This window comes from Larimichthys crocea, chromosome VI, assembly GCF_000972845.2.
Source record: "Larimichthys crocea isolate SSNF chromosome VI, L_crocea_2.0, whole genome shotgun sequence".
NCBI lineage: Eukaryota > Metazoa > Chordata > Actinopteri > Sciaenidae > Larimichthys > Larimichthys crocea.
Genome location: NC_040016.1, coordinates 8994400 through 9021197, shown reverse-complemented (window position 1 = coordinate 9021197; position 26798 = coordinate 8994400). Strand labels below are relative to the sequence as shown.

At 39.7% G+C, this 26798-nt stretch overlaps 3 protein-coding genes across 8 annotated transcripts; 2 read left to right on the top strand and 1 right to left on the bottom strand.

Annotated features, from left to right (window-relative positions):
• The first annotated feature begins 67 nt into the window (after positions 1 to 67).
• LOC113745919 (wiskott-Aldrich syndrome protein) lies at positions 68 to 3581 on the top strand. Its single transcript, XM_027279654.1, has 9 exons — positions 68 to 562; positions 1737 to 1883; positions 2176 to 2262; positions 2346 to 2430; positions 2527 to 2602; positions 2695 to 2767; positions 2866 to 3016; positions 3108 to 3325; positions 3419 to 3581. Exons 1-9 carry the CDS (start codon positions 464 to 466, stop codon positions 3518 to 3520), a joined length of 1038 nt encoding a protein of 345 aa, XP_027135455.1. The 5' UTR covers positions 68 to 463; the 3' UTR covers positions 3521 to 3581.
• A 1511-nt stretch (positions 3582 to 5092) lies between these two features.
• pfkfb4b (6-phosphofructo-2-kinase/fructose-2,6-biphosphatase 4b) lies at positions 5093 to 21221 on the top strand. Of its 6 annotated transcripts, none has more exons than XM_027279359.1 (14): positions 5093 to 5230; positions 15871 to 15987; positions 16082 to 16178; positions 16667 to 16733; positions 16824 to 16898; positions 16987 to 17043; positions 17368 to 17489; positions 17573 to 17780; positions 17865 to 18011; positions 18098 to 18202; positions 18298 to 18427; positions 18539 to 18601; positions 18729 to 18793; positions 20617 to 20676. In XM_027279359.1, exons 1-14 carry the CDS (start codon positions 5188 to 5190, stop codon positions 20674 to 20676), a joined length of 1356 nt encoding a protein of 451 aa, XP_027135160.1. In that variant the 5' UTR covers positions 5093 to 5187. The 6 variants fall into 6 exon arrangements, with proteins under 6 accessions (XP_027135160.1, XP_027135156.1, XP_027135157.1 ...); XM_027279355.1 differs by lacking the exon at positions 5093 to 5230 and adding an exon at positions 14355 to 14563 and having other exon boundaries at positions 20617 to 21221; XM_027279356.1 differs by lacking the exons at positions 5093 to 5230; positions 20617 to 20676 and adding exons at positions 14355 to 14563; positions 19010 to 19965.
• A 569-nt stretch (positions 21222 to 21790) lies between these two features.
• arpc4 (actin related protein 2/3 complex, subunit 4) lies at positions 21791 to 24859 on the bottom strand. Its single transcript, XM_027279361.1, has 6 exons — positions 24753 to 24859; positions 23300 to 23418; positions 23094 to 23205; positions 22858 to 22953; positions 22452 to 22622; positions 21791 to 22285 (listed from the first exon to the last, which is right to left on the bottom strand). The coding sequence occupies exons 1-6, from the start codon at positions 24753 to 24755 to the stop codon at positions 22280 to 22282; spliced, it is 507 nt and encodes a 168-aa protein (XP_027135162.1). The 5' UTR covers positions 24756 to 24859; the 3' UTR covers positions 21791 to 22279.
• Between the last annotated feature and the right edge of the window lie 1939 nt (positions 24860 to 26798).

The window sequence follows — 26798 nt, the reverse complement described above, 5'->3', positions numbered from 1 at the left end:
TGAAATATAAGTATAAATATTATAAAATAGAAATACAGTAAGTACATGTTAAAGCTGAGTACAATACTTGAGTAAATGTACTTCCCACTATTGGTTGTATAAGAGATTCACACTGGGACCAAACAGTGACTGGTGACTATCGGATTAAAACACAACTACTTTATTTACATCTCTTGAGGGATGCCAGAGAAACTAAACACTCCATGACATTTACCTTTTATATTTGCTTCTGAATAAAGATTCAGTTGGGAAAGAAAAGCCACAGTGTGAATATAGAGTACACCAAGTCAAATATATTTGCATGGGTTCCAGCCGCAATGGAAATGTGCCACGGTATGCCATTCAAAGCAGTTACGCTAAGGGTCAGGACTGACTGTATGCAGGCTGAGTGTGTTTAATGGATCAGAAAGAATGAAAGAATAAGTTAGTGACAGTGGCAGGAGGCGAAAACAAGAGTCCTGCGATGGCTTCGAGTCTGATTCCTGGATGTCTTGTAATGAGTGATCTCTTGACTATCCGTGAAAAAGGTGTCCTCTTCACTCTGCTCGAACCTCATTGTAAGGTCAGTACAGTTCATTGAACTAGTTTATCTATAAACATGTGAAACAGTGTAGTGAAACTAATGGAAGTGAACGTGTGTTATGAAGGTACAATATTTCAAAACAAGGGTGCAAAATTACTTTTTATTTCCACTGGCTGAATTGAACGTTTTATGCTCTGGGCTTGTTTTCATGTTATCAGAGGAGGCCTGGTGGATAAATGGACTTTTTTATGAGGGTTGCTTTGTTTACATTATCTGCTGTTTGTGTAAGCTGGCACACCAGAGCAGGTGCTCCAACATGTTGAACATGTACAATAATAATCTTTTTCTGTGTGACACACATTTAAAAATAGAAGAACAACAACAACAAAAATGAATGAATGAAAGGAATTAACTGACAGTCGACTACTGAAAGACTTCAACTGTAAGATTGAAGTATTTAAAATTATATTATTATTATTATTATTATATTAAAATATGACATAGGTCAAATTAAATAAACAGACGGGAGATCACACACAGAGTTTTGGCTTTGTCCAAAATTGAAATCATACTGGGATGAGATTTTAATTTACATTTAGACCCACTGTATTATGTTATAATAATACATGATGATGGAAAAGAGTACAGCTTACTTGCTGCATATTCTTTTATTGGTGGCAAAAAAGTTACTTTATCAAAATAACTTTATCTTGGCTCAAACCATGTAAATGAATAAATGTTATTAACGGATGGTCTGGACCCTGGATCAAGACAAAATAGGTAGCTGCTGTCAGTACCTACCTAAAGAGTAGTGATACACCTACACATTGTGTCAGGGCAGGATGTAATAAAGTGGTTTGATCTCCAGAAGCTCACCCAAGATATAAAAGAAGTTAAATGGATCATTTCCCGGCATCATCATCCTCTAAAAAGAGGTCAGTGTCTCTCAGAGGAGCTGCCTCTCTGCTAAACTAAACCAGAATGTCTCAAAGGTTACTCAAAGTCACAGAAGAAGAACGTTCAAACGAAAGGGGAAAAAACTGTACTAATGAAAAAATGTGAAACACTGACACACACAGTAGAATCACAGTAAGTTTTTCTCACATTTTTGTCCTATATTTAAACATCTGGGGTTGCTAACTCGAGTAGTTTTCTTGATTTATACACAAAGTTTATCCATTGTTGTAATTTGTATGACTCTGGTGTATTTCAGCTGATCAAAACTACAGTAGCACAACTGCTTGTCGCCAAAGAGACCCACAGTGGGAGTCCGGGTTGGAGTTGTTTGGGTTGTGGCGCAATTTGTCTCATTGAGGATGAATTAATTCAGTCCTACTTCCTGCAGCTGTACTGTGTCAAGGTAAGAGGAACTGCAGAAATGGTTATAGATACTCCACCCACTCATGTCACCATCACATCACTTCCCTCAATAAAGTGATATTTCAGCTTCCTTTTGTGTGTATGAGTACAGTTGCACACAGAGGACAGCTTGTAGTGTTTCCTCTAATTTGCAACTTCCTTTAGAATCAATAGGGATATTTATCTTAATGGGTATGTCTGTACTTTTCTTCATAACTACTGTAATGGCTGTTCATACCTCTTTGCCTTTCTTCAGTTCCCTTTTGCCTTCCTTTATCTTTCCTTAAACACAGCGTGCAAAGTTACTGTGGAAGCAAGAGCTGTACATCCCGTTCAAGTACACTGCAACTCGCCCGTTCTTCCACACTTTCCCTGCAGATGTAAGTGATCCTGTTGGTGTCTGCATCCTCATCTGAGTATTAGTTTGCAGTTGGTTTAAGGTGGATTTATTGTGTTTGCACAGGACCACCAGGTAGGCCTCAACTTTGCAGATCAGACTGAGGCAGAGGAATTTCATCTTTCAGTGATGGCTGTCCAAAGAATCCAAGGTTAGAATAATAATTAATCCGATGTATCAACACCTTTCAAAGATGTGTTTGCTCTATTCAGATCAGTCTCTCATATTACATCTTCTGTTTTTGCAGAAAAGACAATTGGCAAGGCTGAAATTACAAATGCTGAAAGAGAGGACAGCTCAACGAGTGATCCACCTGATTCAGGGTGACAAACATGTTATGACTTTATGGACATAAAGAGGAAAAGACTGCAGAGAATTAAAGTGATGGTTTACACTTTGTCTTTGCTCTCTATAGAATTAATCCAACAGACAATCCCTACGAGGAGCAACATTTATCCATGGGAGCACCATCGCCAACCACCAGTTTAGTAAGTCAGATCATACAGCCGACATGAGCCAAATAAACACCATGACACCATGTCTGTTTGGAAATCAGCTCAATCGCTGCTGTATCTGCTCGATGAAGTTTAAAGATCTGGACCCCACGATGAGGAGGCTGTTGATGCAGGCGAAAATCACAGAGGAAGACCTGAAGAACAAAGACGTTTCTGAAGCTGTCGACTGTATCATCGACAGGTTAGGGCTAAAGACTGTGCAGAAAGAGCTAAGGAGCAGAGGTATGTCATTATATGTCGTTTATCTTGTGTTTTGAAAGTAAATATTTAAAAGTGATTCATCCTCTTTTAAGCGCTGCAACATATTTGACAGGCTCCGTGTCCCAGACACTGCCGAGAACTACAGGGGCGTCGATTTCTCTTGTTCTGAAGAAAGGGCCTTTACCTCCAGTTCCCTCCGTTAAAGTCCACGCCACCACAGACACATACACAGCTGACAAGACACCAGACGTCCTTTGTATTCCTCCTCCTCCAACAACTCCTGCTCCAGTTGTCCCAGATGGGATCAGAAGAAGTGCAAGTTTCAATTATGTAAGAGGACTAAGAGGTCTATATAATAATGTCCATTTAAATATGTAAAATCTGTGTGGGATGAATCATCTTAACTTTTCTTTGCGGTGTTAGGTGGGCTCCCCAAAAGGTGATCTTACCCTGACTGCGCTGGAAGAAGTATTCAGAAAAAAGCAGCTGCAGATGAGAGCCAACAGGGACAGTGACATGCAGTGATGTGCGTGTAAACAAACTTTGGTTTTATCTGTGCTGTTTGATACCTTCATTAAAAAATATATGATGCATCTGAGATGCTGCTTTTTGTCTCTGATTGCCCCAGACGGCCGTGGACAGATTAATCTGCAATGACTTCCAGCTTAGGTGAGCATGTGAAAGCAGCGTTGTCTCAGACTCCTGCAGCGATAACTCTTAAAACTCCCCTTTTCCTCAAAACCCCAACTGACTGAAGGTGGAAAAACTAACATTAGAACTCTAAATACCATAGAGAAATGTCAAAAGCAACGGATTAATCTGCAATGAAGCCCTTGGTCAAAAGTTTCAGCTGGAAACTCGTGAAAAATGTGAAAGGTCCTATGTAGAGGACACACTGGACTTAAGGGTCCAGTGTGTAACATTTAAGGGGATCTATTGACAGAAATATCATATTCATAACTGTGTTTTCATCTGTGTAAAATCACCTGAAAATAAGAATTATGTTCTCTTAGAATCAGACTCTTATATCTACAGAGGGGGCCGCGTTGAACCACTATGTTTTCTACAGCAGCCCAGAAGGGACAAACGTGTGAGGTGACGGGTTTTCAGTCGGGTTGCAATTTGAAACTTCACCATTAGATGCCACTAAATTCTACACACTGGACCTTTAAACGTAACAATTTTTTATTTTCAGGTGATAAATACACATAGTTTTGAATATTATGTTGCATTTCTGTCAGTGGACACCATTAAATGTTACACACTGGACCTTTAAACGTAACAATTTCTTATTTTCAGGTGATAAATACACATAGTTTTGAATATTATGGTTCATTTCTGTCAGTGGACATCATTAAATGTTACACACTGGACCTTTAAACATAACACATTTTTATTTTCAGGTGATAAATACATATAGTTTTGAATATTATGTTGAATTTCTGTCAGTGGACACCATTAAATGTTACACACTGGACCTTTAAATCTGTCAGTGGACACCATTAAATGTTACACACTGGACCTTTAAACGCAACAAATTCTTATTTTCAGGTGATAAATACAGATAGTTTTGAATATTATGTTGCATTTCTGTCAGTGGACACCATAAAAAGTTACACACTGGACCTTTAAACGTAACAAATTCTTATTTTCAGGTGATAAATACACATAGTTTTGAATACTATGTTGCATTTCTGTCAGTGGACACCATTAAATGTTACACACTGGACCTTTAAACGTAACAAATTCTTATTTTCAGGTGATAAATACACATAGTTTTGAATATTATGTTGCATTTCTGTCAGTGGACACCATTAAATGTTACACACTGGACCTTTAAAATGTTATTTAATATATTTGCATTGAACTTATCTGTGAACATTTTAAAAAATATATGTTAAGGCAGGATTCACCTTGATATGACACATGGTCCTTTATGGTGCAGGGGCAGGTAGGTGTCAAACAAAAACAGGTGCAGAGGTGTGTATGGGGGGTCACCACATGAGTACAGCTAAACAACAACAACAATAAGCGGGACGTGTGCACGTGCGTGTGGTGTGTTGTGGACGCGACAATGAGCGCGCGCGCAAGCGGGCGGGCTCGCTCGCTTCATTCATTGGCGCTCGTGCTGCTGGAGGGACTCGCACTCCTCCTCAGCACGCTGGGAAAAACAGAGGCTTTAAACCGGGACCATGAGGGTCTCCTGCCGCCCGAGAAACATGCGGGACAGAGCAGGTAGGGTGCAGACTGCAGCTGACTGCTCACTGTGTGTGTTTGTTGTGTGTTTTTACACTGTTTTGTCAGTCGACAGTGTGTGTGTGTGTGTGAGCAGCTGTGCTCGCGAGCGGATGAGGTAAACAAGCCTCTGTCACGTAGGCACGCTTCAGAGGCGGGTCAAGACTGCGACACACAGTTTTTAAAAAAAAAAAAAAAAATGCGAACAACGCTTTGGTGTTTAAGGTTTCACGCAGCAGAGAGACTGTGCGTTACTTTCTGCTGATAAGCTGCAAAGGCAATGGCCAGCTATCCAGGAAGCTATGGCTGAGAAGTAAACACTGACTGTTTGAATGCTGTGTCCACCAATCTTCTTTATAGTTACTTATTGCTCATATAAAACATGATAATTAGGAAACACCAGTAGTAAAACTTGTAATCAGATTACCTCCAGGCTCATTTGGTCTCCCTTCAGGTCTGCAGACACATCCCAGAGCATCCAAAAGGTTAAGTCTGGAACTGGACTGGTTTTTGGATCGGTTTATCAATTCTGGAGAAGCTTGAATGTTGTGTCCACCAATCTGTCAAAGTTTGGACTGTCTGACTGTCTTTATAGTTACTTATTGACACAGGACTGCTCCTATAAAGATGATACAGAGGAATACCTCATTGACCTCATTTGACTTAACCCAGGCTTAAAAAATTCTGGAGACGCTTGAATGTTGTGTCCACCAATCTGTGCAAGTTTGGACTGTTTGAGGATTTTATTGTTACTTATTGCTCATATAAACATGATAATTAGGAAACACCAGTAGTAAAACTTGTAATCAGATTACCTCCAGGCTCATTTGGTCTCCCTTCAGGTCTGCAAACACATCCCAGAGCATCCAAAAGGTTAAGTCTGGAACTGGACTGGTTTTTAGATCCGTTCTTCAATTCTGGAGAAGTTTGAATGTTGTGTCCACCAATCTGTCTAAGTTTGGACTGTCTGACTGTCTTCATAGTTACTTATTGACACAGGACTGCTCCTATAAAGATGATACAGAGGAAACACCAGAGTAAAACTTGTGACCTCATTTGACTTAACCCATGCTTGAAAAATTCTGGAGAAGCTTGAATGTTGTGTCCACCAATCTGTGCAAGTTTGGACTGTTTGAGGATTTTATTGTTACTTATTGCTCATATAAACATGATAATTAGGAAACACCAGTAGTAAAACTTGTAATCAGATTACCTCCAGGCTCATTTGGTCTCCCTTCAGGTCTGCAAACACATCCCAGAGCATCCAAAAGGTTACGTCTGGGGCAACTGGACTGGTTTTTAGATCTGTTTTTAAATTCTGGAGAAGTTTGAATGTTGTGTCCACCAATCTGTCAAAGTTTGGACTGTCTGACTGTCTTTATAGTTACTTATTGACATGGGACTGCTCCTATAAAGATGATACAGAGGAAACACCAGAGTAAAACTTGTGACCTTGTTTGACTTAACCCAGGCTTAAAACATTCTGAAGAAGCTTGAGTGTTGTGTCCACCAATCTGTGTAAATATTATTATTATTGACACGGGACTGCTCCTATAAAGATGATACTTAGGAAACGAGTAAAACAGGCTCATTTGACTTAACCCAGCCTTAAAAAATTCTGAAAAATTCTGAAGAAGCTTCTTGGATGAGAAGCGAAACGTCTTTAGATCTAAAAACAAAAAACTAAAAACCAGTCCAGTTGTCCAGACTTAACCTTTTTAAGATGACCTGGATGACTGAGAACCTTCAGAGTTCACAACAGTTTTGTTTTCTGATGTGGACGTTTAAACGGTCGTCTTTTATTGTCTGGGTTTTATTATTTGGGTTATTAAGTTTGCTTCCTCTCATCACAGCGTGTCTAGCAGTGGAGACGGAAGGGAAAGAGGTTTCAGTGTGAATAATACTTTAAATATTTCACTTCTCTCTCTCTGTGTTTACTTTTGCATGCCATCAAACCCTCCCTACTATATTTGTCCTCTTGTTGAGGTTGCTTGATGAGTATATGCACACAAATAGCATCTAATACATCGGCCTATATAATCCAGTGACTCACTTATACTCATTTTTTATAAATATAGACTGTTAATCTGTTGGTCATCTGTTGTGAATGTATGTTACCGTGCTCTTGTGTTGACAACAGGGTTACTGAAGCAAATCTAGCAGCTTCTCGCATGTTTCATCAGCATTCGGCTGGTGAATGGTGCTAATTTTGGCCCCGTGGTTGTCAAAAGTCTCTCTCTTTTTACACAGTTATGGTCACTGTGGTTTTAAATACGTGCAGGCCGAGCTGTTGTGTCAGATATACAAGGGATGAACAGAGCTCTGGCTGAAACTGGTGAGTAGGAGATGTGCTGCGCTGGCTGGCGGTCTGCCAACGCAGAGAAAGAGGTGGGGTTAAGCAGAAAAACAGGAAAAACATGGTACAAAGCATGGAAAGTGGCATACTTTGGTCTGTTTATTAAAAACAATAACATCGACTTGGAATGACCAGCACGGCGTTAACCTTTTGTTGTGCATACTGAGCTGCCCTTGTGGTGATATAAACATGAGGCTGATCGAGTTAGCTTCATCTCAAGAGTGCCCACATGCCCTATATACGTTTAGAGCTGCAGCCAGATAGAAATATTGTTCACCGGGTGCAGCAGACCCAACCCCGATTATATCCCTACGTGCACTCCACTCATGCTGGTTATATAACACACAGGATATTTATTTACATGCCTCACATGCTGCAGTAGATCTGCCTTCTCTTGCCCTCTGTTTCCACCTTTTCTGGTTTTATCTCCCTGCACTGAACAATCACAATATATCAGTCCCTCTCCTCCTTGTTCACTGACTCGCTCCCTCGCTCTCTGCAGCTCCCTCCCTCCCCGTGTCTGCTCTCTATCTGGGGGAAAGTTCACCCGCTCACTCAGAATCTCATTATAGGCTTCAGGCAGCAGAGCTGTAGCCTACATGTCTATGTGTGTACCGCCTATGCGGTCCTTGTATTGCCTGCTCAGGGTACTCATCTAGCAGATGTTTTGCATCTGGGCTGCATTCAGGATTGTTAGTGTTATTTTTGTGTGTTTGTGCTTGTGAATGTAGCAGCGTTTGTGTACAACAGTACTCTTGGTTGTTCAGGCTCAGAGGAAAACTGGCACACCCAACACAATAGGAGTCTATGGACCAGTTCTGGATTACACTTGATACAAATTAGCGCTGAAAGGATTAGTCTATTAATCCTTGTTGATCGACACTAAATTCATTCACAGCATGTTTGATAATCAGGTAACTGTTTAAGACATTCTCATCTCAGTTGCTCTGATGATTAGTCATGTGACACAGATGTGAGTGCTCAGGTAATTTGGCAAAGAACACCTGAAGAAGCGTCAGGCGAAACGCATTGTTCGCTCTTAGTAAAGTCAAGTGTGCAATGGTTTGTTTTGATCCTCACCTTTTTATATGTATGTATATGCAGCTTACCAGCTCCTGGCTGCTGCTACTACTGGCTGTGCACATGGAGCTCTGTTCACTGATATGTGTTTGCAGGTATGTGGGGATAAAGTATTGGAAAAAAATAACGTATATACAGTGGTGGTCAAAAGTTTACATACACTTGTAAAGAACATAATGTCATGGCTGTCTTGAGTTTCCAGTTTTTTCTACAACTCTGATTTTTCTCTGATATAGTGATTGGAACAGATCCTTCTTTGTCACAAAAAACATTCATGAAGCTTGGTTCTTTTATGACTTTATTATGGGTAAACTGAAAATGTGACAAAATCAGCTGGGTCAAAAATATACATACAGCAATGCTAATATTTGGTTACATGTCCCTTGGCCATTTTTATTTCAATTAGGCGCTTTTGGTAGCCATCCACAAGCTTCTGGCAAGTTTCTGGTTGAATCTTTGACCACTCCTCTTGACAGAATTGGTGCAGTTCAGTTAAATTTGTTGGCTTTCTGGCATGGACTTGTTTCTTCAGCATTATCCACATGTTCTCAATGGGGTTTAAGTCAGGACTTTGGGAAGGCCATTCTAAAACCTTAATTCTAGCCTGATTTAGCCATTCCATTACCACTTTTGATGTGTGTTTGGGGTCATTGTCCTGTTGGAACACCCAACTGCGCCCAAGACCCAACCTTCGGGCTGATGACTTTAGGTTTTCTTGAAGAATTTGAAGGTAATCCTCCTTCTTCATTGTCCCATTGACTCTCTGTAAAGCACCAGTTCCATTGGCAGCAAAACAGGCCCACAGCATAATACTACCACCACCGTGCTTGATGGTAGGCATGGTGTTCTTGGGGTTAAAGGCCTCACCTTTTCTCCTCCGAACATATTGCTGAGCATTGTGGCCAAACAGCTCCATTTTTGTTTCATCTGACCACATAACTTTCCTCCAGAAGGTCTTATCTTTGTCCATGTGATCAGCAGCAAACTTTAGTCGAGCCTTAAGGTGCCGCTTTTGGAGCAAGGGCTTCCTTCTTGCACGGCAGCCTCTCAGTCCATGGCGATGCAAAACACGCTTGACTGTGGACACTGACACCTGTGTTCCAGCAGCGTCTAATTCTTGGCAGATCTGCTTTTTGGTGCTCCTGGGTTGACTCTTCACCCTCCTGACCAGTTTTCTCTCAGCAGCAGGTGACAGCTTGCGTTTTCTTCCTGATCGTGGCAGTGACAAAACAGTGCGATGCACTTTATACTTACAAACAATTGTTTGCACTGTTGCTCTTGGAACCTGCAGCTGCTTTGAAATGGCTCCAAGTGACTTTCCTGACTTGTTCAAGTCAATGATTCTCTTTTTCAGATCTGTGCTGAGCTCCTTTGACTTTCCCATTGTAGCGTTTGTGGGTGTTTTTATCCAATGAGCCCTTTTTAAATGGCCTCAGAGAAGTCACCAGCTGTAGTCACTCATGATCACTCACAGGAAGTTAAGAGGTCATGCTATGAAGCTCATGTCATTGACACAACTTTCTAAGTCTCCGAAATTGCTCATTCATGTTGCTGTATGTATATTTTTGACCCAGCTGATTTTGTCACATTTTCAGTTTACCCATAATAAAGTCATAAAAGAACCAAGCTTCATGAATGTTTTTTGTGACAAAGAAGGATCTGTTCCAATCACTATATCAGAGAAAAATCAGAGTTGTAGAAATAACTGGAAACTCAAGACAGCCATGACATTATGTTCTTTACAAGTGTATGTAAACTTTTGACCACCACTGTATTATGTAATACAAATCAATAGGCTGAAGCAGAGCACAGAAACTGATGGTATAAGTACGTGAACACTCCTGCCCTGATCCGAGTCCTGATCTTTTTTTTGGACCCCTTAATTATAATGAAACATTTTAATGGTGCAGCATCCAGTGTGTATTTTAGACACACAGTGTGCTTCTGTCTTTGTGTAGAGGGCCGTTCTCATCTCGTGATCACTACTTCTTCCCTAAACCGTTACCAAAACAAAGTCCATAAAAATGTTTTGCTAAGTTTTGATTTAGAGGAACTTGACTGGTCTGCACGCAGAGTTCTCAACCCGATCCATGAACTTTAGGTTGAGTGCCAGCCAAAACCTTAGTGTGCCAGAGACATCAGTATCTGCCAGATCCCTGCAGTCAGATTTTAACATTTTTGTCTCATTCCTTCTCAAGAGTCTGTTTATAGCAACAAAAACAGCGAGGAGCTACTAAAGGCAAATATTATTCATACTAGTTATGCAAATATTAATCACACATTGGTGCAATGTTGACTTAGTAGTGTAGATTATAGACTCAACATCATGTTTCCTCTGTTACATGCACAACATAACGTGACCTAATACTGTACATACTGCAATGCAGCTTTTAGGTCAGAAGCAGGAGGTTGATAAATGCTGCAATTTGGCACTCTGCCTAATGTGACACCTCTTGCTACACCTGCTGCATGTTTTTAAAGCAGCGACGATTATATATATATATATATATAAGTCATTAGTCATTTGTTTGTTTGTGTAATTTTGTTGTTGACCTCTGGCCCACATTAGACGGAGATATATTTTAATCACGGCTGAAGGAATTTGTTCGTTAGTTTTTAGTATGCATTTTTATAGATTTGAATAGTTAAAGCTAAAAGACTTGTGTTTGTGTGCTTATTACTGGATGTTTTATTGTCTATTTACATTGTGCTGTGCATTGTGCTGACAGCCTCTCTCCATCCTGTCCTGTACTCAAGTGCGCTGTAGTGCAGTGGTTCGTCAACCGTGGGGGTCGTGTGAATATTTTTCAGGGTCATGGAGAATAAAATAACATATTGTGGCAAGCAGCGCAGGCAGGGAGACAGGAAGTGGCTTACTCTCAGTAATGTCAACCCTTTTAATAACATTCAACACAGGCGACAAGAACTCAAAAATATTATACACTATAAACTAGATACTCTGTTTTACACATGTTAACAGCCCCAGTTACCTCAGTTATATAAGTTTATGTTAATATTAATGTTGTTTTAGGCTTAAAAGAGGCATATTAAGGGGTAGTGAAAGTTGAGGATTTGTGTGTTTGTTTTGTGTGGGATTATTATTAGCTCTGAGGTGTGTGGTGTGTTGCTGATGGGATTAGTCCTGCTAACATGCTGACCATCCCTGACAGCAGTGCCCTCTGACCCCTGCATGTGTTTCCTGTCGCCAGTAAAGATACAGCTTTGTCTCAACATTGTTTACCTCACTGTGGCCCTTTTTAAAAGTGAGCACACAGCGCCACCTGGTGTCACCAGGTTAATACTACATTTAAATTACAAACATTTAGATAACCTCACAATTCAGATTCATTACAAGTCAGAGTGTTTGTAGACTTGAGGCATGATTCATTACTTGAAAATAAAACCTAAACTGCACCTGCTGTAGTGTCAGCAGTCTTTTCTCACGTTCACGTGTGTTTATTTTGGTCGTCCAAGTGTTAAAAACATGAACTCAGACTGTGGCATTTATACTGTAGCTGAACTGGAGACCTCATGACTTACTGCAGAACAAATTAGTCTAATACTAAAACGATAAGTCAAGTTAATCTTAATAATAGATTCATTGTTTGAGTAATTTATTCAACTAAAGTAGTCCATAATTCTGTAATTTGGGTTTTGAGCTGACAAATGTGGCGACTAACGACTATGGATTAATCCACATTTTCCCCCAAATACACAAAAATATTCAAATTTCCAATATTCAACAGAGAAAGGTAGAAAATGTCACATTTGAAAAATATTTTATACATGTAATTGTCAATTAATATTCTGTTGAGAGCTTGGTAGTCAACTAATCCTTTAGATACATTGTATTCATTATCAGAGGTATGTGCACACATACATACCTTTGCATGCACAGCTATAGACATAAATACAGCTGAAAGCAAGGACATAAACATTAAACTACTGTGTACAGATGTATATAAATAAATAAATACATAAGAATATGATGATAGAGTGCAAAGGCTGCAAGACTTAATATGGTTTATGCAGCAATTTTATGTCCATCACGTATGTATATGTATATAGAGTATGGAGATAAACTGTTTATCCTGTTTAGATGAATCATTAAAACCGAAAAATAGTACGCAGATGAATTAATTATAAATAATCATTAGTTTCTGCACTAAATTGATTATTATTTTACATTTTTCAATAGATTTAACAGTTTGACTGTGTGTAACAGAATCATAAAATATCCACATGTCACGTTAAGGATATCCTGCATTGTGTAAACAGTGTTTCACTTGTTGATCACGCAGTCCGTGCGGGGCCCGTGACAGGCTCGTGTAAAAATACAGATACTGTGTTTTTCGTGCTGATGTTGATGACAGCACGCCCTCCTCCATCCCCGCTGCGCCTCTCCTATTGGCTGCTGCGCCTCTTGGCCTCTTCTCTGATTGGCTGAGGTCGCAGTTGCATTCACTGCCCATGTGTGCTGCATGCGAGCAGCTTGTTTTTCTCTTTCTGTACCGTCCATCTGCTCTTCCCCCTGCGCAGTACTCATGTTATTACGGTTACAGAAGTGTTGTTGGCTGTGTTTTTTTTATGATCTGGAAATATTTGTGTAAATATTTGTGAAGAGGATTTTAGGAGCTGTGGTCACTGTGTTTACCTGTGACAAGACTAACTAAACAAACAACAAACACAAAATGTGCATTAGAAACAAACCTCCTTTAGAGAATAAGCATCTTTCTGTGAATAATTAGGTTATATAAAAATTCATAAAAGTGAGGAATCATTTATTTATGATAGGGCAATCTTTGTGTCTCGGTTAGATTTAGTAACTTGCATTATATTTATATATTATGTCTGGAAAAGCTACTAAATATACCTTAAGTTAGGTTTATTTTAGTCATATTTATCTTGTAAATAAACATGTGATTACTGATATCACAGGTGTTTTTAGTCTTAAATATCTCTTTAAATATTCGTATATTTTGTGCTGATAAATTAAATTGGTACCATGTCTTTGATAAGTTACTGGAATAGCACAGTAACCTATGCAAATAACAGGACTGAAATGCTGGTTAAGCAAAGTTACATCCTGTACCTTCTTTTGTTTTGCTCCTTCAATGTGTTTGCGCTCCGTCTCCAGTCGTAGATATACTTTATTTATCCCAAGCTGGGAAATTATAGTGCACCAGCAGCATTACACAAAGTGACAAGTGATTGTTTTTATTTTATTTTTTTAGATAGATAAACTTAAAATTCATAAAAGTGAGGAATCATTTATTTATAATAGGGCAATCTTTGTGTCTCGGTTAGATTTAGTAATTTGCATTATATTTATATATTATATGTCTGGAAAAGCTACTAAATATACCTTGAGTTAGGTTTATTTTAGTCATATTTATGTGAATAAACATGTGATTACTGATATCACAGGTGTTTTTAGTCTTAAATATCTCTTTAAATATTCGCACATTTTGTGCTGATAAATTAAATTGGTACCATGTCTTTGATAAGTTACTGGAATAGCACAGTAACCTATGCAAATAACAGGACTGAAATGCTGGTTAAGCAAAGTTACATCCTGTACCTTCTTTTGTTTTGCTCCTTCAATGTGTTTGCGCTCCGTCTCCAGTCGTTACGGTAATGAGAAACTGCTGTTTCTCAGCTGATAAGTGAACCCCTCCACCTCCTCCCTCCACCTCCTCCTCCTCCTGCTGCTGGATCAGACTACCAGGGCTAGAGCCCACCGCCTCAGTTTGTCCGTAGGAGGCTAACCGATCCAACATCCAGGATGTTAGACAACGAAGAGTTCATGCTGGAGACTTCCCCGCGGGAGCTCACCCAGAACCCGCTCAGGAAGATCTGGATGCCGTGCAGAAACGGGCACATTGCGCAGAGACGTGGTAAGATGCAGCTGGACCGGCAAGCGCCGCAAAGGATGATGACTGGGAGGTGATGCGGGGCATCTATCGAAATCTGTCAGATTATTTTTTTTATCATAGACACATTTTTTCTTCGTCTTGCTCATGTAGATGTTTCATTATTTGACATTTGCGCGCGGCTGTTTGAGATGTTTCGCACTAATAAAGTGTGGCCGTCCTCGTCTTTTTGTGCCTCCTGGCAGTGTTGCATCATGCTCAGCTTTTTTACTCCTTCACGTTGCACGGAGGTAGATTTGAATCGCGCCTGTGAGGATAATTGCAAATTGGCTTCAGGTGAATTTGAGCATATGACCAACGCATGACACAAATTGCATCAATTCGCCAAGGACCACAGCTCTGAAGCCAACATGTCTGGTGATGTTAGACAGTTTCTTTCAGTCTGGTTTGCTCTCTGCAGGTTGGCTTGTTTTTGCTGAGTCAAGCTGCTGTTTTTTTTCTTTGTTTTTTGGACAGGCTGCAGTCTCCTCAATATTTTGTGCTTAGTATACAATAACTCAAACTGTGAGAGTCTCTGTAGAGTCCACAACCCTTTGTCCCATCTAGTCCATGACATGAGGGAGTGTCTTGATGCTGAGCCAATACTTTTCAACTAGTTTATTAAAAATAATAGTTTTATTATAAAACAATGTGAACATTAACAATAAAAACAGAATTAGGTCAAATAATTTGAGGCTACAGAATCTAAAATGTTGTAAATCCAGAAAGAGCCTCGTGATTTTGGTAAGAATATTTTAAAAAATGACAGAGACGACAGAAGAAAATTTACTGAACTATAGTGTATTGCATCAGACTGCAGAGATCAAACCTGACCCTTCCTGTTCCACAACTCGGTGTCGTAAATTTACGAGCATGTGTCTCCATCCAGCTCTCTCAGAATATGTGAAAATGAAGATTTGACCTTCTGCTGTCAACATGCACATGCTGACTTTCAGTAGTTTGTTCATTTGTCATTCCTCCTTCTTTAAAGCTGGTGTAAATCCAAGAAATCCAAAATGCCGACAGGACTAGTTTCAGCTTGTTTCTCAGTCAGTTCACACTTTCAGTTGTTGTTGTAATGCTATCCCTGCTCTCTGGTGGGGATTCTCTGTAGTAATCTGTGTCACTGTCACACAGCGTGAGCTGAAATCTTTCCAACATCTTGTGTACAGTAATTATGAGCGTCCTTCAAGACCGGTTAACCTCTTGCTGTGTGGAACAAGCATTGCTCAGCAAATCAAATGTGTAAGTTAAACCCATTAAAAGTCTGTGTTTGTCTCTTTCTCTCACAGTCTGTATGACAAACTGCCCAACGCTTATTGTGACAGTCGGACTTCCAGCCAGAGGGAAGACTTACATTTCAAAGAAGCTCACACGCTACTTGAACTGGATAGGCGTGCCAACGAAAGGTACCAGCCACATATATTTACATAGGACTTTACTGTAAAAAGCTGCCACACTGGTTTATCTTTAATAAAAATACAAATTGTTCATCTGTTACAGAGTTCAATGTTGGCCAGTACAGGAGAGAGTGTCTGAAGATCTACAAGTCCTTCGAGTTTTTCCGTCCAGATAATGAAGAGGGTTTAAAAATCAGACGGTAAGTTCAGTAGCTGTCAGTCTATAGGGTTTAAAAATCAGACGGTAAGTTCAGTAGCTGTCAGTCTATATCATGCAGCTAGACTAGACTAGTCTGCAAATACTCCACCCACTGATTAAAGCGACTTCTACTACTGGAAATGAAAACATTAATGAACGAGGCTTCTGAGAGATCAGAGTTACTTTCTGGTTTAACTTCTTGTTCTGCCAGATTTTTAAATAAATTATTATCGGAACGTTATTTGTCATTTTCTGTCAGTGAAAGCCAATTGGTGCAAGATGTCTTTATCTTTAAAACAAACTAACCGTTTCATTTTTCGGTGTTATAATTTATGTTAATCGTTAATTCAGGTTTTCTCAAATATGATGCAACAAATTTCTTCCTCCAAAATGAAAACCCAGCAGTCAGTGTAGCTGCTTTGTTAACAAACACTGCGTCACAAACCTTTTGCAGCACACTGACACTGTGCATCTGCTGCCTTTCCACAGCCAGTGTGCGATGGCAGCTCTTAATGACGTTCGGCAGTACCTGAGTGTCGAAGGAGGACAGGTGGCGGTGAGTCTTTGATGCTGTCCCTAGGGTGTCCATGTGAAATGATCATAATATCATTACATATTCTATAAAAAGTGCTTTTTTCCGTTTCAGGTCTTTGATGCCACAAATACAACAAGAGAACGAAGAGGGACGATCGTCAAGTTCGCTGAGCAAAATGGATTCAAGGTATGTCAAAACAAATTCAGTCAGTCACCATGACACCATGTGATGGCCTCCTATAGTTCAAGTTTCCTATATTGTTTTGTCAATCCAGGTGTTTTTTGTGGAGTCTGTGTGTGAAGACCCAGATGTCATTGCACAAAATATAGTGGTAAGCTCTCCTCCTGTCTCCTTTTTATTATATCTGTTATAAATAAATTGACACAAGTGATAATTGGTGCAGACAAATCATTCTTTCTCACATGATACAGCGACATTGCAATGTTTATTTTTATTTTTTAAGTGTGTTTGTATATTTTACTTTTAAATTCTGGTAATATGAAGGCTTTGTTAGACCTAAATTGTTGATCCAGAAGACTTCTTAGGCTTTGGTTCAAGTTTAAACAACAAACCTGCCGTGTCTTATGCAGACTCAAGCAGCCGACTTCCTCTTATCTCTGCTCACATCCTCTCTTCGTGTTTCCTTTCTTTGCAGCGAGTTAAGCTGGACAGCCCAGACTACATCCACTGCAACACAGAGGAGGCCGTTGAGGACTTCATGGAGAGGATCAAGTGTTACGAGTCCTCCTACCAGCCTCTGGATGAAGTTCTGGACAGGTGAGGGATACACAGAACGACTTACGTCAGACTAAACCACCTCCTCGACATCGCAGGCAGTTGACTTGACTCTCTTGCTTCAGGGATCTGTCCTACATTAAGATCATGGACGTAGGCCGCCGTTACCTGGTCAACCGCGTCCTCGACCACATCCAGAGCCGAATCGTCTACTACTTGATGAACATCCACATCACACCACGCTCCATCTACCTGTGTCGTCACGGTGAGAGCGACCTCAACATCAAGGGTCGGATTGGAGGAGACTCTGGCTTGTCTGGCAGAGGAAAAGAGGTGCGTGTTTTTCAACGGGTTTAAATATAGTTTTAAAACGATGCATCAGTCGGAGAAATCATTATTTCTTCTCTTACTTTGTAGTTTGCCAAAAGTCTGAGGAAGTTCATCCAGGAGCAGAACATTAAAGATCTTAAAGTGTGGACCAGCCAGATGAAGAGAACGATCCAGACAGCCGAGTGCCTGGGAGTGCCGTACGAACAGTGGAAATCTCTCAACGAAATAGATGCTGTAAGTCGAGTCCTGCATTCATCTGAAAGAACGCTCTTACAAGCTGTTGTGTATTGAAACTAAACACTTTTTCTTTTCTTACAAAGGGTGTGTGTGAGGAAATGATGTACGAGGAGATCCAGGAGCATTACCCTCTGGAGTTTGCACTGAGAGATCAAGACAAGTACCGCTACCGCTACCCTAAAGGAGAGGTGAGTGCTGCTTCTTTTATTTTTTTTTAGAGATTGGATGGACTTGTGTGTGTTATGAAAAGTGTTTTTTTGACGGCTCTGTGATTCTCCATCAGTCTTATGAAGACTTGGTGCAGCGCCTGGAGCCCGTGATCATGGAGCTGGAGAGACAGGAGAACATTCTGGTCGTCTGTCACCAGGCCGTCATGCGCTGTCTTCTCGCATATTTCCTGGACAAGACAGCAGGTGTGTAGGATGAAATGAAACGCTGATTTCTGATATTAATCCGTCTATTTTTCCCCTTTTTTGGGGCTGAATTGCAACATATTTAACACATTTTTGTCTCTGCCTCCACAGATGAGTTGCCTTATCTTAAGTGCCCTTTGCACACAGTGTTGAAGTTAACCCCCATGGCTTATGGTGAGTTTAGTCATTTAGGCGTGTTTTTAGTCTTATTTGTTGTCCAGACAACCAAAGATGACTTGACAGCTTACTTGTACTCAGTCCATTAATGATCCCTGTTCTTGTTCTGTTTGCTCTCACTCAGGATGTAAAGTTGAATCTATCTACTTAGGCGTGGACTCTGTGAACACACACAGAGAGAGACCAGAGGTAGGTATCTGAGGCAGTACACAAAATGTCTCTGAGCAGACAACTTGAGCTTCCACTTCACTTACTCATCTGTGACCGGGCCTCATTTTGGAGGATGTCTCGCAGTGAACACTTTACCTGCTGTGTGTGATTCTTCCAGCGTTTTTTTTAGTCTGCATCTCCTCTCAGCAGGTCTAGCAGTCGGTGCTGATCCTTCCCTCTCTTCTTATTGCACAGAGAAAGTAAATCTTTCACACGAAGCCGTGTTCAGTCTCCGTCCACCAGTGATCCCTGACAGCAACCAAGACAACTGTGACATCATATAGCACTGACACCCGAGCCTACCTCCGTCCTATCAGCAATCTTTTTTTTTTTTAATGACGTTTCTCATTTTATTTTTGTCTCTGTCGAGCAGAATCATGCTGTGATTTTCTCTCAGTTCTGTTCTTATGGCGGCCCTAAGAGTGCGATACAGGAAGCGAGTGCAGAACAGTTGCAAGTCTCACAGAAAACAACAAAAAATAGTTACTGGTACACTGATGTATGTAAACATTCTGATTGCATGATTCAGAATTGAATTGGTAAGCACGAGATTAACGGCAAATATCTGAATCATCCCAACAGAACGTTTATTTTCGATGCGTACCCTGGAAACAATATTTTCTGTTGTGTTCTGTACGACTTGCAGCATTTCGTTTTCTCACTTTTCCTCCTCAGTGTCGCACACACGTTCAGTCAGATTGGTAAAGATGTTTGCAGTGTGTTGAACTTTTAGGGTCGCCGGATTCTCCTCAGTTTTACATCTTTGTATTAATACAAGACTGGAATCCAGTTTCAGGACAGATCATTCAGCTGTGTGTGTGTGTGTGTGTGTGTGTGTGTGTGTGTGTGTGTGTGTGTGTGTGTGTGTGTGTGTGTGTGTGTGTGTGTGTGTGTGTGTGTGTGTGTGTGTGTGTGTGTGTGTGTGAATATAGCAGGCACATTTCATAATTGTGTTTAAATATGTAGAATTGCACATTGGGCATTTTTTATTAATGAATGTTACTCTGATTGTTTTGTATGAACATAAAGCTATTTACATTATAAACCTTTTTTTTTTTTAATATGCGCATTGTATACAAATGACACATGACAAAAACATTTCACCTCAACATATATTTGTGCTGCACATCAAATAACTACAGTATTATTTTTCTTTCTAAAATAAACTTTGTCTCCATGCTGACTGTTGAAATGTGAAGGGTTCATCTGTAGTGCCCACCAGAACAAAACAATCCTGTCTTGATCAGTAGATTTCCACTCAAATCAAAATGTACACTATAAAAGCATCACTAATAATATTAACCAGCTGTTGGATGGATGACGCTCGTTTTTAAATGATTTCATCAAATGTAACCTTTTTCTTTATAATATTTTTGTGTGTTTGTCAATATAAAAATCTGAATTGAAAAAAAAAACCTCATTCTCTTTCTCCTGTTACTTTTTTCTGGTGTAAACATCAGCGATCATGTGTCTGGTTTAGTGTTCAGTTAAGGTCAAAGGTCACATGGTGGTGTAGGTCGGGACATTAAATAACGCTGACTGAAAATCAGACAGCTCCAGATTCTGATCCAGACAGAATCTGGATCATGAGCATGTTTCAACGTCTTCTGAAATCCACCATAACCATTAGAGCAACCACTGATAGACTCTCAGATGAAAACATGAATTCTGCTTTCATTAAACTCAGTCATTTCAGTGTTAATCAAGAATATGAAGCGATTTATTCAACGAACTATAAGTCAGTTTATTAGATAAGTAATGAAGGATTATAACTCAATCCTTTCTTCTCATCACTGTTGCAGAATGTGAACGTGCAGCGCACCACAGACGACGCTCTGCAAACAGTCCCACTTCACTTCTAAATGTCCTGCACTTCCTGCTCCAGCCGAGACCTCGTCCGACGTCCTGTCAGAAACGGTGCTGCTCAACTGCCCGTCGTGGGCAGAGCTTCTTCACTGATAACAGATACATTTTCCAAGACTCGGGACTGTAAAGCACTTTCACTAAATGTTATCCATTTTTATACATCCGTTCTGTTGTGAACTATACTTTACCGCTACTGTAGCTCCACTCCCAGTGAGAAAAAACTAATGGAAGAAAATGCCAATATTTTTGATATGTGAATCTACTGTTGTTGTTGTTGAAATCGTAATATTCCCTTAACTTTCAACATCTTTTTCCATGATTACTGTACATTACAGTGTGTACTGTGTATACTGCCATATGCTTCCGGTGTTTCTGAAGATGTTTTTATTGTATAAATAACCAGTAACATAAGCCACCACCCCCCAAAAAAGAAAAAAATGTGAGAAGACTGTAACCATTTCTGTTGATCAAATCCTTAATCTGAACTTTTTTATGCTGTTTTTCTTTGCTAGCTGCTGAATTGTATTTAAAAAAAAAAAAAGGCAGCCATTGTGCTCGGTGTGTACTCAAAGATTAATTCAAATCTTATCTTACACATTCCAGCGGTGAAGATCAAATTCTTACACCACAAAGAATGAAAATAGCATTACAAATGCAAAGATGTGTGTCATCAAACATCATCATATGATGCCGTTCCTCTATATTTATTATGACAGTCATTCACTCGATGGGCTTTTTCAGTTTTTAAAGACGTAAAATGAAACGCTATGACAAATCTTCAGCTGTACGTCTGTCAGTGTTCGACTTTTATGCCCGGTCATACGAGTATAAAAAAAAAGGTACCGTGCAAACTCTACACGCATGTTTGTTTGATGTGAGCTTTGTGTGTATAAATCAACATGTATTATAAAGATCATACGGTCATTTTCTTTCTGTAATAATATACGTTTGATATCATTACTGTACTGAAAAGATGATTCCAAATGCCTTGTTTTGTTTTCAGCTGTCATTTTAAAGTAAACCTTCGATGTTTGGGGTAAAAAAAAAAAACAGAGCCGCTGTTTTGTGCTTCATAAACTTCACAGAAGAAAAAAAGAAATCACTAAAATACAAAGGATAATGTTTTTAATTCATCTTCACTGACAGCAAGTATATTTATTTTCATTATTTCCATTTACAATAGGGTTCACTCTGTGTACTTGTGACAAGAAATATACGCCAATTGATTGCCCTCGTGGTTTTTAAGTCTGTCATGACAAAAAACGGAAAAATTAAATTCATGTGCATATAATATATATATTAAAAAAACAAACATTTAAATATTTTTTTAAAAATCCATAATACCCTGTGCTCATTAATATTGATAACAAATATCTTTTTTTTTTTAAATGACTTTTTCTGATGTTCTAATGGCAGAAATGAATGTCTTAATGTACAAACGTCAATATTCTTGAGCAAAGGGTCATTTTAAGGTTAAAGGGTAAATCCCCTCTGGTCCGTACATCTTATGTTTCGTCTCCTCTCTCTGCTTTGTGACGTCAGCGCTCCACAGTGACGGCCAAGATTGCAAAAGGAATGTACTCCTGAGCTCTTTCTCTCTCAGAACTGTAAGAATAAAACAAAAACAAGTCTAAGCTACGGAGAGTTGTATTACTATAAGTACATCAAACATAGAAAACTCAGGCATTGTACAAATAATGCAAAACTTTTGCCTCATCAATGTGAGAATCGACAAAATTATAGAAAAAACAAAACAAAAAACACAACTCACATTTTTGAGGAACTCCTCTGCGACGATACGAGCCCGGGCGTTGACAGACAGCTTCATTTCACTGATCTCTTTGTCAATTTCCTCCATGAAATGAATGACAAAGTCCACCAGTTTATGTTTGTACATCTGCTCTGTGTGGAAGTTGGTGATGAGGAAACTGATGTCATAGCCCTGCGAAATGAGGATGGATGACAACAGATAAGAGTTAACAATCCAGAAGTCGCACGGTAAACAGTCAACCGACACTGTATTTGCAGAACTTCCTGATTATTTGTTGGTCAAACACAACCGGAGTTCATGTCCTTGACAACATTTTCACTTTTTGTTCCACATCAAGGTTAAACAGGACAATTCACTGCTTCTCAGTGAACCATGTAACTGACACATTTTCCAAACGGCCACCCACCTCCACCGGTTTCCTCCTCAGGATGAAGAAATTCTCTGCTCTCATCATCATGAAACGCATGAATTTATGGCACAGAATCTTCTCGATCTCATCCGCCTGCAGCAGCACGTTATTTAAAAAGGAAGAGTCAGGATTAGAAGATGCAGTTCTGATCTTTACATTAGTCATATTTAATCTCTAATTGCCAAGCAACCATCTGTTTTTCGTATCAGCTGGTTAACAGCAGCCGGACTGACCTGCTTGACAGCGATGCTGACTCTGACAGAGTTGATGGATCCCTCAATGAGAACTTTCTCCTTGTCGTTACGGCTGATGATCACAGGTTGCAGGAGCAACTCTTTACTACTCCTAAAAAAGTGGGAGAAACACACACCGTTCATTTCTCGTGAGCACGCATGCACCGCTCCGAAGTCACGCTCAAAAGTCGTGGCGACAGACTCACCGTACTTCCACCTCTGGTTTGTTGTGTCTCTCCACAACTTGCGAGGAGAAATTCTCCAGGCAGAGGGCGGCCTGCAGAGTAGCACGCACCGCATTGAGATATGGGCGTAAGGTTGCCGTCTGAGAGAGAGAAGAGCAAGAAAGAAAGATGATTAGATGATTGCCATATGAATATGAATCTCAAGGGAGGTGCAACTGAGACTGAGTTGTGAAAGATCAACACGTTTCAGACACTCCCAAACACAGTATACACAGAGAACAGTACACAATGAGCAGTATGTCCTGAGCTAGACTGGTAAATCAACAGCCAATCTAGAAATACATAACACATCAACATCATTCTCTACTACATTAAATATCTTATAAAATTCTTTGTATCTTTCACTCTTTGCCACATTTTAGAAAATTTGAAAAAGAATTATGATACCAGTACTAACACCAGTTACCAGTACCCTTAATAAAACTAAATAATACTGACAGAGCACTTCATTTGAAGGCTTTTCTTCTTCTCCTTTTGCCTTGTGGTGCAGCTGTCCACAGTTTGTTTTTTTCCCCAGGAAATGCATTTTATGCATTTATTTTTAATCAGACACCACAGGTGTGTAAGTATAGCCACAACATGATTGATGGCACACAACGTCGCACTACAAATCAAATGCAGTGATTGGCTGCAAGCAAAGCCACACAAATACAAAAATACACACATTTTTTTCTTAATTTTTGGGCACAGAAACTAAATTATTAATATTGTTCTCACACTCAAATGTTATTTGACCATCACAGCTGTCAAAAATGCAACTCTATGACCCTGTGGTGGCATTTACTATATTCTATGCAGCTGTCTGCCGGGGACAGAGATGCACGGAGACATGGAGACAGGTCAAGAGGGCCAGCTCGGTCCTGAACCGCCCACAAGACTTACAGACTCTCACCTCCTTCATCAGACTGTGGAGGCCTTGTAACACCTCCTTCAGCCAACAGACTGCTACTCCCACCATGTAAAGAAGGAGATCTACCAACAGCTGTCAGACCCTTTAACAACCAGCATGACTTCATTAAAGTCTTTCTCATTTTTGTTTTTTAATACCAATGGAAATAAAATAAAAAAGAGGATGAGCCACATATAAACAAACTCATCATCATCATCTGAACAGCTGCTAACTCCTCAGGTGGCAGGAGACACTGACGCACATTGTCATGACCCATAAACACAGATATTAATTAAACAACACGAGTTTCTTTCTATCAGAGAGACAAAGCAGCTGCAGTCGGTGAAACCTGATGTTGACCGACCAGCTAACGTTAGCCTGTTAGCTTGTTAGCCAAGCCCCTAAACAGTAGGACTACAAAAACTACAAACGGGACTTCCGCCTTGCTTTCTGCATGCAGTAACAGCTGCAACGACTTATAATCCACCGGGTCTGATATATGCGGCTCTTAAATGTTGGTCTTACCATTTCTCTGAGTGATGAGAGGCGGCTAAGAGGCGGAAGCAGCTACACCTGACAGGGCTTTTCCGCATGCACACACCGGAAGTCAACGCTCTGCTTCCGAGCCTGTGCGCTAGTGGTGGGAAGTTCGTTTTTTTTAGGGAGTCGGATCATTTGACTCAGAATTTCAGCTCCCAAATTTATACCTTTCATAATTCAGCCAGATTTAGCGCTGTTTTGACTCATGATTTGTATGTGTACATGAATGCATATACCGGAAATCAACGCTCTGCTTCCGAGCCTGTGGCTAGCGGTGGGAAGTTCGTTTTTTTAGGGAGTCGGATTATTTGACTCCGAATTTCAGCTCCCAAACTTATACCTTTCATAATTCAGCCAAATTTAGCGCTGTTTTGACTCATGATTTGTATGTGTACATGAATGCACATACCAGAAGTCAACGCTCTGCTTCCTAGCTAGTGTGTTAGTGATGGGAAGTTGTTTATTTTTTAGGGGGTCGGATCATTTGACTCAGAATTTCAGCTCCCAAACTTATACCTTTCATAATTCAGCCAAATTTAGCGCTGTTTTGACTCATGATTTGTATGTGTACATGCATGCACATGCCGGAAATCAATGTTCTGCTTCTGAGCCTGTGCGCTAGTGATGGGAAGTTCGGTTCTTTTTAGGGAGTTGGATCATTTGACTCAGAATTTCAGCTCCCAAACTTATAGCTTTCATAATTCAGCCAAATTTAGCGCTGTTTTGACTGGTGGAGCATGTTTTGTCCATAATGAGCTTGTTATTCTGTGGTAAGAGGACAAAAACAGCTTTTTTCTTTAATTATAGTATTACTGAAATACACACAATGTAAGTAAGTGTATAGTACTTTTATAATATTTACTGTAATAACTGTACGCAACTTTGTTTTATTTTTTGCTTTATTTCTCCTTCTGGTTCAAACCTGTGGTTGCTTTACGGTGTTCTATAGTGATGTGTTGGTCGTGATCGAGCTGGTTCAAAGAGCTGGCTCTTTCAAGTAAACAACGGGAGCTGGCTCCGTCAAGTGAGCTATTGAGTGATAGTAGAAAAAGAAATATACTACTATATGCACAATGCAGAATTTTGAAAAGCCAAGCTGTCGCATTGAGCAGGGTCTACAAACAACCTTTACAGACACATGAGAACTGTGCATCCAACAGTCAATAGCTGTCCTTTTTAAAAAGCTTTTATAGGTGTTTCTATCTGCTTTGTGTAGCAGAGTGGTTCTACATGCAAGCCAGTGCATTCATTCTTCATGACTTATTTGTATGTGTACACATATATCATGTATATATTCAATACATCATTTGTACTGATGTATTCAAAAGTTTAAAAAAATACATTTTCTAATATCAATAAATTACTGTAGCCAATTGTTTTCTTTGCATTTACAGGCCCTTGTAACTCTCTGAAACCGCCCAATGAATGCACTAAAACACGACAAAAGCACAAAAACTCTAAAAACAACCTTGTTAGAGAGGGCAGGAGTGAAGAAAACAAAAACTAAAAAAAGCCAAAAAGTAACACATCACTATAGAACACCTTAAACAAAGTTGCGTACAGTTATTAGAGTAAATATTAAAAAAGTACTATACACTTACTTACACCGTGTGTATTTCAGTAATACTATAATTAAAGAAAAAAGCTGTTTTTGTCCTCTTACCACAGAATAACAAGCTCATTATGGACAAAACATGTTCTCCCAGTCTATCTGCTTAATCAAATATTTGTTGAACAGCTTATTTTATTTGTCTGTGTGAGTTTTAGTCTCGAGTTTTCATTTATTTTCTGTGTGTGTGTGAACGTGCCGCAAATGCAATTTATGTGTTTGGGCCCACAGAAATTATTTATTACACCATTGGGGGACACAGAGGTCTCCTTTGTAATTTTTCTTTATTTTAAAGATGCCACTAATATAAACTAAATAAAAATGGATTCTTTATCTTCCATCTCCACTGAGGCATACATGACTGTGCAGGGTTTTTTTAAGGCCATAATGGAAAGAGATCAAACTTACACAAAGTATAACTA

Bases quoted from the DNA above. Each gene is read 5' to 3' on its own strand.
- pfkfb4b (XM_027279355.1), top strand. From the start codon at position 14,452: ATGTTAGACAACGAAGAGTTCATGCTGGAGACTTCCCCGCGGGAGCTC. The intron at 16,899-16,986 runs GTATGTCAAAAC...TTGTCAATCCAG, and splicing joins CTGAGCAAAATGGATTCAAG to GTGTTTTTTGTGGAGTCTGT. The intron at 18,012-18,097 runs GTAAGTCGAGTC...TTTCTTACAAAG, and splicing joins CTCTCAACGAAATAGATGCT to GGTGTGTGTGAGGAAATGAT.
- arpc4 (XM_027279361.1), bottom strand. The intron at 22,954-23,093 runs GTCAGTCCGGCT...GTGCTGCTGCAG, and splicing joins TCAGCATCGCTGTCAAGCAG to GCGGATGAGATCGAGAAGAT. The intron at 22,623-22,857 runs GTGGGTGGCCGT...CTCATTTCGCAG, and splicing joins TGAGGAGGAAACCGGTGGAG to GGCTATGACATCAGTTTCCT.
- LOC113745919 (XM_027279654.1), top strand. From the start codon at position 464: ATGGCTTCGAGTCTGATTCCTGGATGTCTTGTAATGAGTGATCTCTTG. The intron at 563-1,736 runs GTCAGTACAGTT...GGTGTATTTCAG, and splicing joins TGCTCGAACCTCATTGTAAG to CTGATCAAAACTACAGTAGC. The intron at 2,263-2,345 runs GTAAGTGATCCT...GTGTTTGCACAG, and splicing joins TCCACACTTTCCCTGCAGAT to GACCACCAGGTAGGCCTCAA.